The sequence below is a fragment of the Aquarana catesbeiana genome, linkage group LG08 (assembly GCF_042186555.1).
Source record: "Aquarana catesbeiana isolate 2022-GZ linkage group LG08, ASM4218655v1, whole genome shotgun sequence".
Taxonomy (NCBI): domain Eukaryota; kingdom Metazoa; phylum Chordata; class Amphibia; order Anura; family Ranidae; genus Aquarana; species Aquarana catesbeiana.
In genome coordinates, this window is record NC_133331.1 from 57,432,664 (window position 1) to 57,450,622 (window position 17,959).

Genomic DNA, 17,959 nt, shown 5'->3' on the forward strand with positions numbered 1-17,959 from the left:
TCCTCTCCCCTCCCTCGTCTCCCCTGGCCTCCTCTCCCTTGTCTCCTCATTCATCGTCTTGCCTCATCTTCTCTTCTTCGCCTCTTCTCCTTCGTATCATCTTCTCTCCCTTGTATCGCATCGTCTCGTCTCCCCTTCATCGTCTCGTCTCCCCTTCATCGTCTCGTCTCCCCTTCATCGTCTCGTCTCCCCTTCATCGTCTCGTCTCCCCTTCATCGTCTCCTCTCCCCTTCATCGCCTCGTCTCCCCTCCCTCGTCTCCTCTCTCCTCCCTCGTCTCCTCTCTCCTCCCTCGTCTCCTCTCTCCTCCCTCGTCTCCTCTCTCCTCCCTCGTCTCCTCTCTCCTCCCTCGTCTCCTCTCTCCTCCCTCGTCTCCTCTCCCCTCCCTCGTCTCCTCTCCCCTCCCTTGTCTGCTCTCCCTCGCCATCATCTCCTCTCCCTCGCCATCAACTCCTCTCCCTCGCCATCAACTCCTCTCCCTCGCCCCGTCTCCTCTCCCTCGCCATCGTCTCGTCTTCTCTCCCCTGGCCTCTTCTCCCTCGTCTCGTCTTCTTTTCCCTGACTTCCTCCTCCCTTGTATTGTCTTCTCTCCCCTAGCCTCCTCTCCCTTGTATCGTATCATCTTCTCTCCCCTGACCTCCCTCGTCTCCTCTCCCCTCCCATGTCTCCTCGTCTCCTCTCCCCTCCCATGTCTCCTCGTCTTCTCTTCTTCGCCCCCCTCTCGCTCATGCCTTAACTTATTTTCTCTCCCTCACCCTGCCCTGTCTTGTCGCCCTTGCCTTGCCCTGTCTTGTCGCCCTTGCCTTGCCTTGCCCTGTCTTGTCGCCCTTGCCTTGCCCTGTCTTGTCGCCCTTGCCTTGCCTTGCCTTGCCCTGCCCTGTCGCCCTTGCCTTGCCTTGCCCTGTCTTGTCGCCCTTGCCTTGCCTTGCCTTGCCCTGTCTTGTTGCCCTGCCCTGTCTTGTTGCCCTGCCCTGTCTTGTCGCCCTTGCCTTGCCCTGCCCTGTCTTGTCGCCCTTGCCTTGCCCTGCCCTGTCTTGTCGCCCTTGCCTTGCCTTGCCCTGCCCTGTCTTGTCGCCCTTGCCTTGCCTTGCCCTGCCCTGTCTTGTCGCCATTACCTTGCCTTGCCCTGTCTTGTCGCCATTGCCTTGCCTTGCCCTGTCTTGTCGCCCTTGCCCTGCCTTTTCTCAATTGCAAAGATATTGTCACCGAATAACTTTATAGTTCAAATGGGGTAAGATAATCCCCTTATTCTTAATGAATACATCTACAACTCCTGTGATATTGTCCAGGCTTCTGATGCCATATAATGCTAAGCACCTCTGCTGAAATAGAAATGATCCACTGTTGTATGTGGCTGCCCCTTCACTGTAGTGGGTTATAGTTAAAGAGGGCTAAACTGGGTAGTAACCAATAGCCCCTTTGCTCTGCTCTTGCATATATGCTTTGGTGATAATTAGCACGATGTAAGTATTGACCTGTAAGCGAATTTGTTTTTGAGTCTTTACAGATATTATATTTTTGAAATGTAACCTTGAAAGTATTTTTCCCTGTAACTTCCACATTTTTTAATTCTTGCTGTTCTATATTTTAAGCAAGGCAGCCTTGCGTTACATAGATTAGAGAGACATGGGACAGAGGAGGTAAATTGCAGTAGTAGGAGTGCCCAGTGGATGGCAGTGTTGTAGTTCTGATAACGGGCTGTGGAGTTTTACATAAGGCTCTTAGTTCTATTCCCCTGAGCCCGCTCAGAGACATCTTGTTATACAGCTGTCTGTACACTGATAGAGTCCTCCAGCTAGTCCGCTTTACTGAGTGACATTGTAAAATTGTTCTACTCGTCTCTGGAGTGGACTGCAGTGTTTTGGAGACAATGTTCTTTATTTGACTTTATGTGTAGCATTGACCATTTATTGGCAGACCTTTGCACAGGACATTGAACCATTAAAACCTTTACATAGCCCTGACATATTCCATGGCACTGTACAGAGAACACTGAGCCAGTCACATCAGCCTTTGCACCAGAGACGCTTACATTCTAATGTCCCACCACTTTCACACAGCCACATAGACTGTTGATCTCCTGCAGCCTATTTTTAGCCATTTCCTGTCTACAGTGAGGGAAAAAGGTATTTGATCCCTTGCTGATTTTGTACATGACGGGGCGAGGGAGAAATGATCAGTCTATAATTTTAATGGTAGGTTTATTTTAACAGTGAGAGACAGAATGACAACAAAAATATCCGAAAAAACGCTATTCAAAAAAATTATAACTTGATTTGCATTTTAATGAATGAAAAACTATTTGATCCCCTATCAATCCGTAAGATTTCTGGCTCCCAGATGTCTTCTATACAGGTTACCAGCTGAGATTAGGAGCACTCTCTTAAAGGGAGTGCTCCTAATCTCAGCTTGTTACCTGTATAAAAGACACCTGTCCACAGAATCAATCAGATTCCAATCTCTCCACCATGGCCAAGACCAAAGAGCTGTCCAAGGATTTAGTGGACAAAATTGTAGACCTACACAAGGCTGGAATGGGCTACAGGACCATCTGCAAGAAGCTTGGGGAGAGGGTGACGATGTTGGTGCAATTATTCGCAAATGGAAGACACACAAAATAACTGTCATTCTCCATCGGTCTGGGGCTCCATGCAAGATCTCACCTTGTGGAGTTTCAGTGATCATGAGAACGGTGAGGAATGGGCCCAGAACTACACAGGAAAATCTTGTCAATGATCTCAAGGCAGCTGGGATCATAGTCACCAAGAAAACAATTGGTAACACACTATGTCGTGAAGAACTGAAATCCTGCAGCGCCCCCAAGGTCCCCCTGCTTAAGAAAGCACATGTACAGGCCCATCTGAAGTTTGCTAATGAACATCTGAATAATTCAGAGGAGAACTTGGTGAAAATATTGTGGTCAGATGACACCAAAATCAAGCTCTTTGGCATCAACTCAACTCGCCGTGTTTGGAGGAGGAGGAATGCTGCCTATGACCCCAAGAACACCATCCCCATCGTCAAACATGGAGGTGGAAACAGCCTTTGGGAGTGTTTTTCTGCTAAGGGGACAGGATAACTTCATCGCTTCAAAGGGAAGATGGATAGGGCCATGTACCGTCAAATCTTGGGTGAGAACCTCCTTCCCTCAGACAGTCAGGGCATTGAAAATGGGTCGTGGATGGGTATTCCAACATGACAATCACCCAAAACACACGACCAAGGCAACAAATGAGTGACTCAAAAAGAAGCACATTTAGGTCCTGGAGTGGCCTAGCCAGTCTCCAGACCTTAATTCCATAGAAAATATGTGTAGGGAGCTTGAAACCTTAGTGACTTGGTGAGCATCTGCAAAGAGTAGTGGGACAAAATCTCTCCTGAGATGTGTACAAACCCAGTGGCCAACTACAAGAAACATCTTACCTCTGTAATTGCCAACAAGGGTTTTGCGAAGAGGTCAAATACTTATTTCACTCATTAAAATGCAAATCAATTTATAACTTTTTTGAAATGTGTTTTTTTTTTGTTGTTCTGTCTTTCACTGTTAAAATAAACCGACCATTAAAATTATGGACTGATCATTTCTTTGTCAGTGGGCAAACATACAAAATCGGCAGGGGATCAAATACTTTTTTCCCCTCACTGTACATACACTCCAGCAATGGCTGCATGGCATTTCACGGGGTGGGTTTCCTGATGGTGACAACAGCGAGTAGAGTAAATTGACAGACACAGCATCCACCTCTCTATTGCAGTTTATTCTTCTGTCACTGCTTTGTAGCTAACTGGCCTGCCTATAGCAGAGAGGGTTTTTTTACTAGCTTGGACTGTCCATAGGAGGTGCTGTCTTCTGTTTCTGCCTAGTGTCCTACTCCTGTAGGTGGCGATATAACCCTATGCTCAAGAGTCAGAAGAGCTGTGTCCTTCAATGAACTCAGAGAAAGGGATTTTTACAGTGAGTAACAGAAAAAGTTAGTTCACCCTGACCATACACAATGCTTCCTGTAAAGGGAATGTGATCTGTTTATAATTTTCCCGCATGGGATTAGTCTGATGGGTGTTCAATGATAATTCCTATGCTAGGTGAAGCTGATTCCATCATACACAGATCTGTCCTTATACCTTCTCTTGGTTTTCTACCTTGCAGCGGAGAGCGCCACCTTTTGTCTGGCAAGAAATGCTGTGAAAACCTTTGTGGACCTGGGGGTGAGTTTTATTTTATAAAAGCATTGCCGAAGCAAGTCCTTTCTTTCTTTCTTTCTTTCTTTCTTTCTTTCTTTCTTTCTTTCTTTCTTTCTTTCTTTCTTTCTTTCTTTCTTTCTTTCTTTCTTTCTTTCTTTCTTTCTTTCTTTCTTTCTTTCTTTCCTTCTTTCCTTCTTTCTTTCTTTCCTTCCTTCCTTCCTTCCTTTCTTTCTTTTTTCCTTTCTTTCTTTTTTCTTTCTCTCTTTCTTTCTTTCTCTCTTTCTTTTTCTCTGTTTTTTTCTCTGTTTTTTTTCCTTTATTCTTCCTTTCCTTAATTTCCTTCTCTTTCCTTCCCTTCTTTTCCTTTCCCACTTTCTGTCTTTCCTGCTCTTTCTCTCATTTTTTTTTTTCTCTCCCCCTCTTTCGTTTTCATTTTTTTTCTCTCTGTCTTTCTCTAGCCCTTTTTGTCTCTTTCTATCTTTTTTCTTTCTCTCACTTTCTTTCTCTTCCTCTTTTTTTTTTTTCTTTCTCTCTCTCTCTCTCTCTCTCTCTCTCCCTTTTTCCTGTCTTCCCATTTAGCTGTCCCTATCCCCTTTGGGAAAAGCTTGTAGTCTTGTCGGGCTCTTGTACTTCTGTTGTCTTTGTCCATTTTACATACAAACATATCTTAGAGGAATTCTCCTTTATAGTCGCTCTCCATTTCACTTCAATTAGAGAATTTCCAGCTGTTGTCCATTTGTAGCCATCGGGCGGGCTGGTCCATTGTACGCTGGCGGCCTGTTCTTTGTAAATCCAATTCCTTTGAACAGCGTTCTGCTGCTGTTTTGTGTGTTCTATTTTTTTTTTTTTCAAATCTTAAAAGAGATGTATGTCTTGCCATCCAAGAGCGGAAGCCCTTGTACGTTCTCATACCCCGGTGATTTGGTGTGTATTGGGCCAGGGCTGTATGTACACCGCAGGAAAACAAGGCAGGGTAGTGCAGAATGAAAGCAGCGCCTCCCTGTATGAGCGGAACTGGAGAGCTTTGAAAGCTGCAATCACACTGTGATGGGCCGGAGCGGCAGATTTCTGCATTTGTATCTTCTCTTGTTTTATTTCAGATCTTTATTCAGCTTCAGTCGTAGGATTAAGACCTCAGACAATGCAGCCATCTGTAACAAACCTACCTGGGGGTGGCATTGTCTGTGAAGCATAGAATCTATTTGTATATACATTAGAGCTGCATGATTCTGGCTAAAATGAGTATCGCAATTTTTTTGCTTGGAAGATAGATCACGATTCTCACGGCGTAACATCATCTTTCACATTAAAACAAAAGAATTGGATTAACTTTACTGTTTAGTTTTTTTTTTTTTTTTTATTCATTTAAGTGTATTTTTCCCCAGAAAAATTGCGTTTGAAAGACCGCTGGGCAAATACAGTGTGACATAAAATATTGCAGCAATTGACATTTTATTCCCTAGTGTCTCTGCTAAAATATATATAATGTTTGGGGGTTTCAAAAAATTTTCTGGCAAAAAATATTGATTTTAACTTAAGAAACAAGTCTCAGAAAAACATTTAGACTTTAAGTGGTTAAACTTCCTGCATTTACAAGTTGTTAAAAACTTGGCAGACTGCCTGGATTTTTCTTTATACACAGAAGTTTATCCCTTTGATCTAAGAAGGAAGAGTTAGTTACAATGTTTCATGTTAAAAACTTTGGCAGACTGCCCCATGTTTTCTTTTGACAGCTGAGTGAGCAGATAAGTCTCTCCACTTGTTATATGAAAGAATCTGCAAACTCTGCAATAGAGACATCAGGGGGGTTGAATCAAGATCACTATTTTTTAACGATTAATTGTGCAGCTCTAATATACATGCATGTAAATTAAAAACCTTATAGTGCATTCAAGCCAAAGTAGGGAAGAGATAAACCCCCTTTTTGTGGGGGAAGTCTGTGTTCCATTGGGGAGATTCTCCTTCAAATCCTGTCCTGAATATAGAACAGAATGTGAGAAGAATATTTCTCCAAAGTGAAATAGATGTCCTTATCCATTTGAAGACCAGGCCTTTTCTGGAACTTTTTGTTTAAATCAGTTATTTTTGCTAGAAAATTACTTATAACCCCCAAACATTATATATATATTTTTTAGAAGATGCCCTAGGGAAAAAAAAGCAATTGTTGTAAACTTTTTATGTCAGATGGTATTTGCAAAGCTTTTTTTTTTTTTTTTTTTTTTTAAACGGTATTTTTTTTCGTGGGAAAAATACACTAACGAATTCTAAAAAAAACAAAACATTCCCCCCGCTCCTCTCCCCTGCCTCTCCGTGGTGCCAGCATTGCAAGCTTGCGGCTTCACAGCCGGGTGCGCACTGCACATGTGCAAATCATGCTGCGCTCTCTTAGTGCCCAGGCAATCTTCTGGGACCTGTGACATGTCCCAGAAGATTGCAGATAGGGGGGTGGAGAGCAGGAGTCACCTAGGCGGTGAGGCGATGAGAGAAGTGGAAACTGGGTATCTGTCAAAATTAGGTACCCCCCCTCAAAAAAATGACATGCCAAACGTGGCATGTAAGGGGGCGAGGCGTGCTTAAAGCGGAAGTTCCACTTTTGGGTGGAACTCTGTTTAAAAATCTCCATAGATGACTTTAAAAATGTTTACAAGTTACCTGTTTAGAGTTACAGAGGAGGTCTTGCGCTAGAATTTTTTGCTCTCGTTCTAAAGTTTGCGGCGATAACTCAAATGTGTGGTGCGAACACTTTTTACATATGCGTGCGCGACTTATGTATGCGTTCGTTTCTGTGTGTGAGCACGGAGGGATGGGGGCGCTTTTTCTTTTTGTTTTGTTTTTTTATCACTAATGTAAACATCCCTTGTAAAAGAAATAAGGATGACAGGTCCTCTTTATGGAGAGATCAGGGGTAAAAAAGACCCCAAATCTCTCCTTTACCTTTTAAAGCTAAAGATTAAAAATACAGAGGGTGAATCGTAGGGTTAGAACCCCCACCAGGTTTTTATTCCTGTCTCATTTGTGCACTGGGGCTCACAGCAAGTCAAAGCCTGCCTCATTCCTTGGTGGTGGTGGTGGGGGGGGGGGGGGTGAGGGGTGTCCAGCATCACCTAGTCAGAGACTGAGATGATGCCATCAGTCTGTTGTGGACATGATGAAGCATTTCCTCAGTCTCCTCTCCTGCAGTGATCAAGACTGTACATTGTAACTTTGTGGCAAGTCACAAAGAAGAGACTGCAGCAAGGGGTTGGGCTGTGTGTCAGACCTTTGTGAACAGAGGCATCAGGATTTACATGATTGTGTTATCTCTGAGCCGGCATCTTAGTCCAGGACGTACAGTGCATCCGGATATTCACAGTGCTTCTCTTCCACATTTTGTTATGTTACAGCCTTATACCAAAATGGATTGAATTCATTACTTTTCTCAAAATTCTACAAACAATAACCCATAATGACAATGTGAAAGAAATTTTGTTTAAAATTTTTGCTAATTTTTTTTTTTGTTTTTTTAATTCTCTTTATTGGAAAATTATGTATTTAGTACAAAACATAGCCTTGGGGCATACCCCGGCTAGAAAGCGTACATAACCATGTACCTAAAATAAAAGTAAACATGACTTACATACATAACATCTAACATTTAAATATGCATTTAAATTCAACATCCATCAGAAGTAGTAATATGTCTAAGGAAAAACTCTCTCCCTCCTATACACCAGGACTTGTCATCATAGGGACACCAGTTCGCTGCCACTGTCCAATTAGGACCACCACCTGAATAGAAGGCAATAATGTCTTGTATATCATGGATAATGGTTTAGTAAGATCTGCATTCTGCAGGAGAGCCTTTAAATCATCCTGCTCTAAACTAGTCATAAGAGACTTGAACTGCAATTCATAGGCATGCCATAGTTGCAGGAACCTGAAGAGGAAAGAGTTGGGGAGTTTAAATTTGTTTTTTAGCCTGTCAAATGTGATCATTGCACTTCCATCACAAATATCCGCTAAAAGTTTGATTCCTTTATCAGCCCGTAGACTGGGATCCAGTAGGGATTGAAATGGTGGCAGATTTGGATTAAACCATAGTGGAGTATCTGGGGACCAACAGGCTTGAGATTGGGTTTAATTACGGTAATATAACAGGCTTTGATAACCACTTTCAGAGCTGGCGTTTTAAAGATGGGTATGAAGGCTCTCCATCCTCTATAAAGGGCATTACGAAGAGTCTCAAAAGAACCCAAGTGAGCTGCGTCTAGAACTATTGAGACATTAGACAATTGTGGGTATGAACAAGCATAGGCGCCAGATAGTATGTATAAAAGTCTGGGCAGGCAAGTCCCCCGTGTGTCCAAGGTTTGCGTAAAACAATTCTACTTAATCTGGCTGGATGTGATTGCCACAGGAAATCTTTGCAAATTTGTTAAAAATAAAAAACAAAAAAAATTGCATGTACATAAGTATTCACAGCCTGTGCCATGACACTCAAATTTAAGCTCAGGTGCATCCTATTTCTACTGATCATCCTTGAGATGTTTCTACAACCTGATTGGAGTCCACCTGTGATAAATTCATTTGATTGGACGTGATTTGGAAAGGCACACATCTATCTATATAAGGTTCCACAGTTATCAGTATATGCCAGAGCACAAACCAAGCCATGAAGTCCAAGGAATTGTCTGTAGACCTCCGAGACAGGATTGTATCGGTGCACAGATCTGGGGAAGGGTACAGAAAAATTTCTACAGCATTGAAGGTCCCAATGAGCACAGTGGCCTCCATCATCCATAAATGGAAGAAGTTTGGAACCACCAGGATTCTTCCTAGAGCCGGCCGCCCAACCAAACTGAGCGATCGGGGGAGAAGGGCCTTAGGCGCCATTCGCACTTGAGCATACCATTTTCAGGCAGAAAGTCGCACGATTTTGCTGCGGTTTTACCGCTATTTTGTTGTGTTTTTGCCGCGATTTTGTACAGGTCAAAAGGTCACCAATGTAAAAAGCAGAAAAACGCCCAAATCTGCCTAAAAAAAGTTCCAGAACTTGTTTGCGCTTCAGGCATTTTGGAGCTTCTGGCTTCAGGCGTTTTGGAGTGGAGATGTGAACCATCTCCATAATTTATTTTTTCCCAGTGTTTTGTAGCTTCAGGCTTCAAGCTACAAATTGCTCAGGTGTGAATGGGGCCTTAGGGAGGTGACCAAGAGCCGATGGTCACTCTGACAGAGCTCCAGCATTTCTCTTTGGAGAGAGGAGAACCTTCCAGAAGAACAACCATCTCTGCAGCACTCCACTAATCAGGCCTGTATGGTAGAGTGGCCAGACGGAAGCCACTGCTCCGTAAAAGGCACATGACAGCCCGCCTGGAGTTTGCCAAACGGCACCTGAATCTCAGACCATGAGAAACAAAATTCTCTGGTCTGATGAAACAAAGATTGAACTCCTTTGGCCTGAATGGCAAGTGTCATGTCTGGAGGAAACTAGGCACCGCTGATCACCTGCTCAACACCATCCCTACAGTGAAGCATGGTGGTGGCAGCATCATGCTGTGTGGAAGTTTTTCAGCAGCAGGAACTGTGAGACTAATCAGGATCAAGGGAAAGATGAATGCAGCAATGTACATAAACATGCTTGATGAAAACCTGCTCCAGAGCGCTCTGGACCTCAGACTGGAATGAAGATTCATCTTCAAACAGGACAACGACCCTAAGCACACAGCCAAGATAACAAAGAAGTGGCTACAGTCCAACTCTGTGAATGTCCTTGAGTGGCCCAGACTTGAACCTGATTGAACATCTCTAGAGAGATCTAAAAATGGCTGTGCACTGATGCTTCCAACCTGATGGATCTTGAGAGGTCCTGAAAAGAAGAATGGTAGAAATTGCCCATAAAATAGGTGTGCCAAGCTTTATAGCATCATACTCAAAAAGACTTGAGGCTGTAATTGGTGACAAAGGTGCTTCAACAAAGTATTGAGCAAAGGCTGTGAATACTTATGTACATGGGATTTATTTTTTATTTTTAACATATTTGCAAAAATTTCAAACTTCTTTCACGTTGTCATTATGTGGTATTGTTTGTAGCATTTTGAAGAAAATAATACATTTAATCCATTTTGGATTAAGACTGTAACATAACAAAATGTGGAATAAGTGAAACGCTGTGAATACTTTGCGGATGCATTGTATTTGGCTACCAAGGATGATGCCTGAACAAAGATGGCACTGTCTTTTTGTAAAGGAAGGAAGATAAAGACTTTGTCGGGGGGACCTATTATTGTCATAGAACGGCTATAATAAAAATGTAAGTATTTTTGTAACTCATAGGCTCTCTGCCTCTCCCCTTCTTCGCAGGTGTTTCAGGCCTGCAAGCAAAACCGTGACAACATTCTAGAACTAAGCAGCACGTTCCTACCTCAGTGTAACCGCCAAAAGCTTCTGGAATACATTGTAAGCTTTATGGCTCTGTAGATGCTCGGAGATTGGCCATCATCGCTCACCCACGCCTTGGCTGTGCTACCCTCCAACCCGGCACCATCGCTGCATTTTATGCACTGACAAAAGAAAAGTGCCTACTACACATGAAAACCAACTTCCAGCAACTCTACTGTGACAATCCAACGCATGAGACGTTTTTTATATAACAATGTCACAACCTGTGGACTCCGTCAAAGACTATTTTTTTATTTTTTTTTTTTCCCCTTTTTTTGAAAAAGATTATTTATAGACATTGCTGCCAGTCGCACATAAAATGGCAAAATCTGAGAATTTTCTTGCCATATGTTATTGTGGTTTTTGCGTCTCTGGTACTTCACTCCCCCCCCCCCCCCCCTTAATGTCACTTTCTCAGTATGTTATTTCCTTGGCTTGCAGTTTTTGTTTTTTTTCGCCCTCTGAAAAAAAACCCTTTTTTCATGTAATGTCATTTGGCTGCGACCCAGGAGAAGTCAGCATTAGTCTTGTGTTGCATATTGTGGTCTATTTTTGTTTTGTCTTTTTTCCTGTTATTCTTATTGCCACCCTTCATATATACATTCTGGGGGGTAGGATTCCACCCTTCATATATACATCCTGTGGGGAAAGATGCCACGCTTCATATATACATTCTGGGGGGGTAGGATTCCACCCTTCATATATACATCCTGTGGGGAAAGATGCCACGCTTCATATATACATCCTGGGGGTAGGATGCCACCCTTCATATATACATCCTGGGGGTAAGATGCCACCCTTCATATATACATCCTGGGGGTAGGATGCCACCCTTCATATATACATCCTGGGGGTTGGATGCCACCCTTCATATATACATCCTGGGGGTTGGATGCCACCCTTCATATATACATCCTGGGGGTTGGATGCCACCCTTCATATATACATCCTGGGGGTTAGATGTAAACCCTTCATATATACATCCTGGGGGTTGGATGTAAACCCTTCATATATACATCCTGGGGGTTGGATGCCACCCTTCATATATACATCCTGGGGGTTGGATGTAAACCCTTCATATATACATCCTGGGGGTTGGATGCAAATCCTTCATATATACATCCTGGGGGTTGGATGCAAACCCTTCATATATACATCCTGGGGGTTGGATGCCACCCTTCATATATACATCCTGGGGGTTGGATGTAAACCCTTCATATATACATCCTGGGGGTTGGATGCAAATCCTTCATATATACATCCTGGGGGTTGGATGCAAACCCTTCATATATACATCCTGGGGGTTGGATGCAAACCCTTCATATATACATCCTGGGGGTTGGATGCCACCATATATATATATATATATATATATATATATATACACACACACATACATCCTGGGAGTAAGAAAGTACAGTCATGTCTCTAACAGCCAATGAGATTTAAAGTAGATCTAAACCTGAAGTAGGTGGCATTTGCTCTGTGAATTGTGAATCATAAACAATTGCCTTTTTTTTTTTTTTTTTTTTCCATAAAATACGGTTTTCACCTCCTCCCTTTTTTTTTTTTTTTTTTTTTAATTTTTTTTTTTCCTCTTCTTGCTTCATATCACCTCCAGCCTCTGTCAGCCACTTTCTGTCTACATGCACTTGCCTCAGTGTTCACTGCATGTCATTCATTTAGACAATATAGGAAGTCCCGAGTTACGAACACAATAGGGACTGTAGGTTTGTTCGTAAGTCGAAGTTCGTAAGTTGCAACACTGCATTTGTAAGTGTAACGTCCGCCTGTGCATGGATGTGGGATGTTCCGGGCGCTTGTTATGTTATCTGGGGCTCTTCTGGCCATGCAGTACATGTAGTACTGCAGTATGGGATGTGTCCGGAGGTATCCAGGACCAGCGTGGAGCACAAGTGGCCGGCATTTGAGGCCATTCGTAAGTAGGAGTCATTCGTAACTCAGGGACTGCCTGTACAGGAGCACAACTGGGAGACGGTTGTCACCCTATAACAGAAAGTGCCTCAACATGAACCTTTTATGGCAGGATCACCAGGCATTATCATAATAAAAGCTGTAGATTTATAAAGAATATAATCAACACCTTATGAAATGGTATTAAAATTATACATCTGATGTGAGATCTAAGTAATTGGGTTCAGATCTACTTTAAGCTTTGATGCTGTGTGATGGCAGTTGGTTAGTACCAGCAGCTTTGCTCTAGAATGTATTCATTGGTCTTTTATGGAAGCCAATTATTTCAGTCTAATGTATGTAATTTATAGTCTGGTTGGACCCACAATGTAATTATCATAAATATGTGATTGTTGACCAGTGGGGACCTCCAGTATTGAATGTCATAAAAGACATTGAAACGTTGTACCTAGGCTTGGTCATTGGTCTGAGATGCCATGTTACCTTTCAGATTATATGTATCTCCTTTTGAGTATCTTTTAAAACTGTTATTTGGTATGTTACAGATTTTCATCTATAAGTGTCCAGCCGATCTTCTACATAGTAATTTTATGGGGTGCCTAGACTGGGCACAGTAGAATGTTCTCAGAGTGACTACTGAAGACTAGAATTTGAGGTTTTAGAAAAAATCATTTCTTTCCCATCCATTGAGGGACACAGGATATCTGTAACCATTTGGGTCATAAGTCGTGGACCCTGGCAAAAAAAAAAATCTGTAGGACAGCCCAGAATATAACTCCTCCTATGTATACAAAAGCAGATTTCCTCATCTGGAAATACCTGGATCCAGGAGCGTGGTCCCTACACCTAGAGTTGTTGTATGACCCTTGTCACTGGTGGGGGACATCAGGTGGCGGGTTTCCAGGTTCAACAACAAACTGGAAATGTTTGCCTCCAGATACATGGATCCTTTGGAAGCAGTAGATGCTTTGTTGGATCAGTACACCTGATCTATTTCTGCCTCTCCTGAAGCTCATCTGTTTCGCAAGATCAAGATGGAGGGCATTCTGATGATCATAATTGCTTTGGACTGGCCCACGTAAATGTGGTATGCAAACCTGGATGGACTCCTGACAGACACTTTAAAGGCACTGCCAGATCCTTAGGATGTTCTGTCCCAAAGACTGATTTGCCATTCTGGTTCACAGTCACTGGCTTTAATGGCAGCCCAGGCAGGTTTGGAGGGATAGGGGCATATCTGAGTCTGTGATTCCTACAATGCTATAGACTGTGAAGTAAACTTCCCATAAGGTTTCTCATTAGACATGAAAGATGGACTTCACCTGGTATGAATGTCAAAGCTTCCACCCCAGGAGTTTCTCTGTGTATCCTTTCCTTCCTGCAGCTGGGTTTGGACCAGAGTTTGGTTCTCGGCACAATTTAAGGCTCAGATTTCTGCTCTTGTATTCTGTTTCAGAGACCATTGACCATTCCCTTTTTACCATCCCAACGGAACCCCAAAAAGGAGCATCGGCTTCTCGTTTGACTATCTTTGGGTGGCTCAGCAGACCATCCAAGACTTGGTCTCAAGAATCAGGTTCCAACTTTTTTCCTGTCAAGACACACTCTATTATATCTGTGAGTGCTTATTGGGCTTTTTGGCATCAGGCAACAGTTTTTTAGATGTTCAATCTGGCCTTCTGTTCTAAGTTCTACAAGGTGGACATTTTGGCCTCATCTGATGCCAGTGTGGGTGTAAGGTCCTTTGGGCACCTGAAGGCAGTCTCCCTGTTCTGTTTTCTTTTCTTGGGCCTGGTATCATTTGTTTTCTCTGTTGCCCACTCCTCAATTAGTCTGAATTTGGATCTCCTAAAGGTTAATGTTGTCTTCTTCTGTCCCTCAATTGATATGAAACAAACTGCTTTTTTTGTACCGACCGTAAAATCTTTATCGTGGAGTACATTGAGGGACACATGTCCCACCTGTCTGTGTTTTATGATCATGCTCTCTGTACTGCTTTGCTACAAAACTGAGGATTGCTGGTAGTGGGGGGTTATCCTGAGCTGGCCTAGTTTTGTTTTTTATTTTTCTGTTTGTCCAAGACCCCTGCAGGTGGCAGTATAGCCCAAAGGTTTTAGACTTCATATGTCACTCAATGAACGTCAAGAACAGGAATGTACGGTGAGTATTTTTCAAATAGACGCATTTGTAATTTAATTTGTAATTTAACAGAAGCTAGAGTTTTTCTTTTTATTATAAAAAATAAAACAAAAAGTTTTCTTGCATTTTATTCTCTGTTGGACTGAATTAGGAGTCAAAGGGCTACAAAATGTAGTTATGATAGAAATGAATGTGATTCTTTAAACGCTTTTACTACTCTTTAATACTTCACTGTCAATAATCTAACAGCACTGCAGTGTTAAATGCTCCCTTGCGGATTAAACGTAGTGTTTATTGGCTTTGACGGTAAGAATGAACTATGTACTGTAACCATAAAACCACTAAAGAATGACCGGTGGGCCTCTGTACATAATGAGTAAAAAATAACTTGATTTCCATGTGGAAATGTTAATGCAATAAAAACACCTTCTAATGTGCTTTATTTCAGTTGGAAAGCATCAGAATTATTGAAGGATATGAAATAAGGTTTGCAGTATCCTTCCTATTATAGTCTGGGCTGGCCCTTTCTGACAGCTTTGGTAGGTGAACGGACCACTCATCATCCACATTACCAAATGGTTGCTTCGTGTGTTGCCTATAGCAACCTTTCTCAACTAGAGTTCCTCCAGAGGTTGTTAGGGTTTCATTGAGTAAGGAGAAATTTCTGCCATCCAGATAAGTTGCCTCTGAAACCACTTTTCTTTTTCTCTATCTGTAAGAGGGAGGTTATTCTCTCTGACCACACATGCAAGGAGCGTTGTTCTTCTTGGCCATCACACTAGTGGACAGTGAGCTGTACATGAAATAATTTTTAGTAGAGGTTCCCTGATACCAGAACATTATTTCAAGGGTTCTTCCGCATTAAAAAGGTTGAAAAAGGCTGGTCTATAGCCTACATTGTGCCCAGCAAATTGAAAGACTGTTAATGATGGCATTGCCAGCAATAAATATAACTGATTTACCCTAAGAAATCTTCTTAATTATAAGCACGCTGTATAAAGTAGTTTCTCCCAGTGACCACTGGAGGACACAGCAGATCCAAAGGTACAGTTCCTTCTAGTGGCTTTACAGCAGGAGTGGTAAACCTTTTGAAGAACAAGGGCCACTTAAGCAACTTGGTAACCGGTTGTGGGCCACAATGAGCGGAGAGGGCAGATGACAGGTCCGTGACCACTCTGCATATGCAAAACGGACACAGCCCACTCTACTTTATGGGCTCTCCAATACAATCCGCCCAGACGGATTGGATCGGAGGATCACCTTTTCTTTATTTTCAGTGAATCAGATTGGAGGTAGGCGTGTGTAAAAGGACAAAAGTCAGTTTACATCTGCTGCTCCATAGGGGTGAAGGGAGGGCCCGTCTGAAAAACGGACAGACAAACCCTATTGGACGAAAGGGGCTTTCACACTGATGCGCTGCGTTTTACCCGCAGTTCACCTGTGGCTTTCCTGCAGGTTAGCTGTACTTTGCCATAGACTTTTATTATATCCTGCAGGTGTGGTGCATTCAGGAGTTTTGGTTTGCTTTCAAAAAGCGCACCAAACCCGCAGGTAGTAATAGAAGTCTATGGCTCAGTGCAGGTAACCCGCAGGTGCACTGTGCTGCAGATCAGTTTGAAAGCAGCCCAGTAACCACTTCAGAACAGATATGCCCACATACACACAGTGATTTTATTAATAAACTTACCTTGAATAACAGTCTTCCATTCAGGTATCGCCAGCTGTTGCTGTCCCAGAAGGAGTGCATTTGGTATGGGAGTTGGCGTTATACAGTAAGCATCGGCTTATGTGGCTCTGCTCTGCAGCCGCTTGCTTCCTTTAGCACCAAAATACATGGCAAAATACATTTTTGTTTTAGGTCCTGAAGGCCACCATCTTGTTCTCCATTCACATGTCTACAAAGTTCATCATATTGAAATGTAAGAGAGGGGCATTGAGGCCATGATATGGTCCTCAGGGACTTTTTACGGTGCTTAAGTCAAATGATATATCCAACATATCATAAAATCATATTTTATTAAACAATCTTATAAAAGGAAACAGACATAATGAAGGACAATATACAAAACAGGAAAAAAGAAAAAAAGGGGGAAGATACCCCTTTAATACACAAGTTAATACCACTTTCTCGATACACAAGTTAATACCACTTTCTCAACATGTTTCGCTTGCATAAGCTTCTTCAGGAGATATGTTTGTGATATTAAAGTCAACTATAAAAAATAGAAAATATCTGTAAATAATACATATACATGTCTGCTAATACCTCATACAGTCATGATATTAGAGTATAAACAATATACAAAATAAATCTGAAAAATGAATCTGCATATGTGTAAACATTAAATATTTAAACATAAAAAAAAAAAAAAAAAAAAAAAAGGGGGGAAAAAAAGGGGGAGGGGGTTTTTTTATGCATTATCATCATTCAGCTCAAAAAGAGCTTACCTGTAGAGAAAAATCTACAATTCACATGGAAATTTGGGTAATGGCGGAAAGCTTCCTCCCCGATTCTCACCTCAAGCTTATGCTTCGCATTATTTTTGACAAATCCGTACAATCCAACATAACACCTCCTCAATCCACAGTGGAAAATATCACACTGAATGAAATTAGAGCAATGGAAGAGCTCATGGAGCTTTGGAATGAGGGTCATATAGACGAAACTGATCTCATGGAGGCCCAGACTCTTGAACAGGATGGGTCTCTTGATTATGGGCCTAGTATTTCCTATCCGGTTGTCCCTTATATCCCCAAGGAATATAAACCCAAATCTAGAACTTTTCCCACACCACAAGGTAATCCCAATGTGTGGGCTTTTGTCCATCAAGTCACCGAGGATATCGGTAGGACCAAATGGAAGGGCACAAAACGATCAAATCTTACTAGCAAACAAAAACAGGCTTTAAAGTCACTGCAGTTGGACTCCCGTCTGGTGGTTAAACCATCAGATAAAGGAGGCAATTTAGTAGTAATGACAACCGAACAATATGAATCAATGATTTTGCGTCTCTTACAAAATCGAGACTGGTATAGGAAAGTCTCAGAGACGCATGTCACCAACATGATTCTCTGTTATAAAAAGTTGATTGGCACTGCATACAATAAGGCCCTAATTACCAAATCTACATGGGAGTTCCTCAATGTGCCTTGCCCTCGGATTCCCACACTGTATGCCCTCCCCAAAGTTCACAAGGATTTAAACAACCCCCCCGGCAGACCGATTGTGTCCGGAAACGGATCCCTTACGGAAAATGCCAGTCAACTAATAGATGAATTTCTCAGAC

At 42.4% G+C, this 17,959-nt stretch overlaps 1 protein-coding gene across 2 annotated transcripts in view; it reads left to right on the top strand.

The window, feature by feature from the left end:
* The window catches only part of GPAM (glycerol-3-phosphate acyltransferase, mitochondrial), an 85,023-nt gene extending 69,909 nt beyond the window's left edge, over positions 1-15,114 (top strand). For both annotated transcript variants that reach the window (XM_073595891.1, XM_073595890.1), the window contains 2 exons: positions 4,147-4,205; positions 10,521-15,114. In XM_073595891.1, the coding sequence (XP_073451992.1) occupies positions 4,147-4,205; positions 10,521-10,637 (176 nt within the window). In that variant the 3' untranslated portion in view covers positions 10,638-15,114. The remainder of the gene's footprint in view (positions 1-4,146; positions 4,206-10,520) is intronic.
* Positions 15,115-17,959: the final 2,845 nt, after the last annotated feature.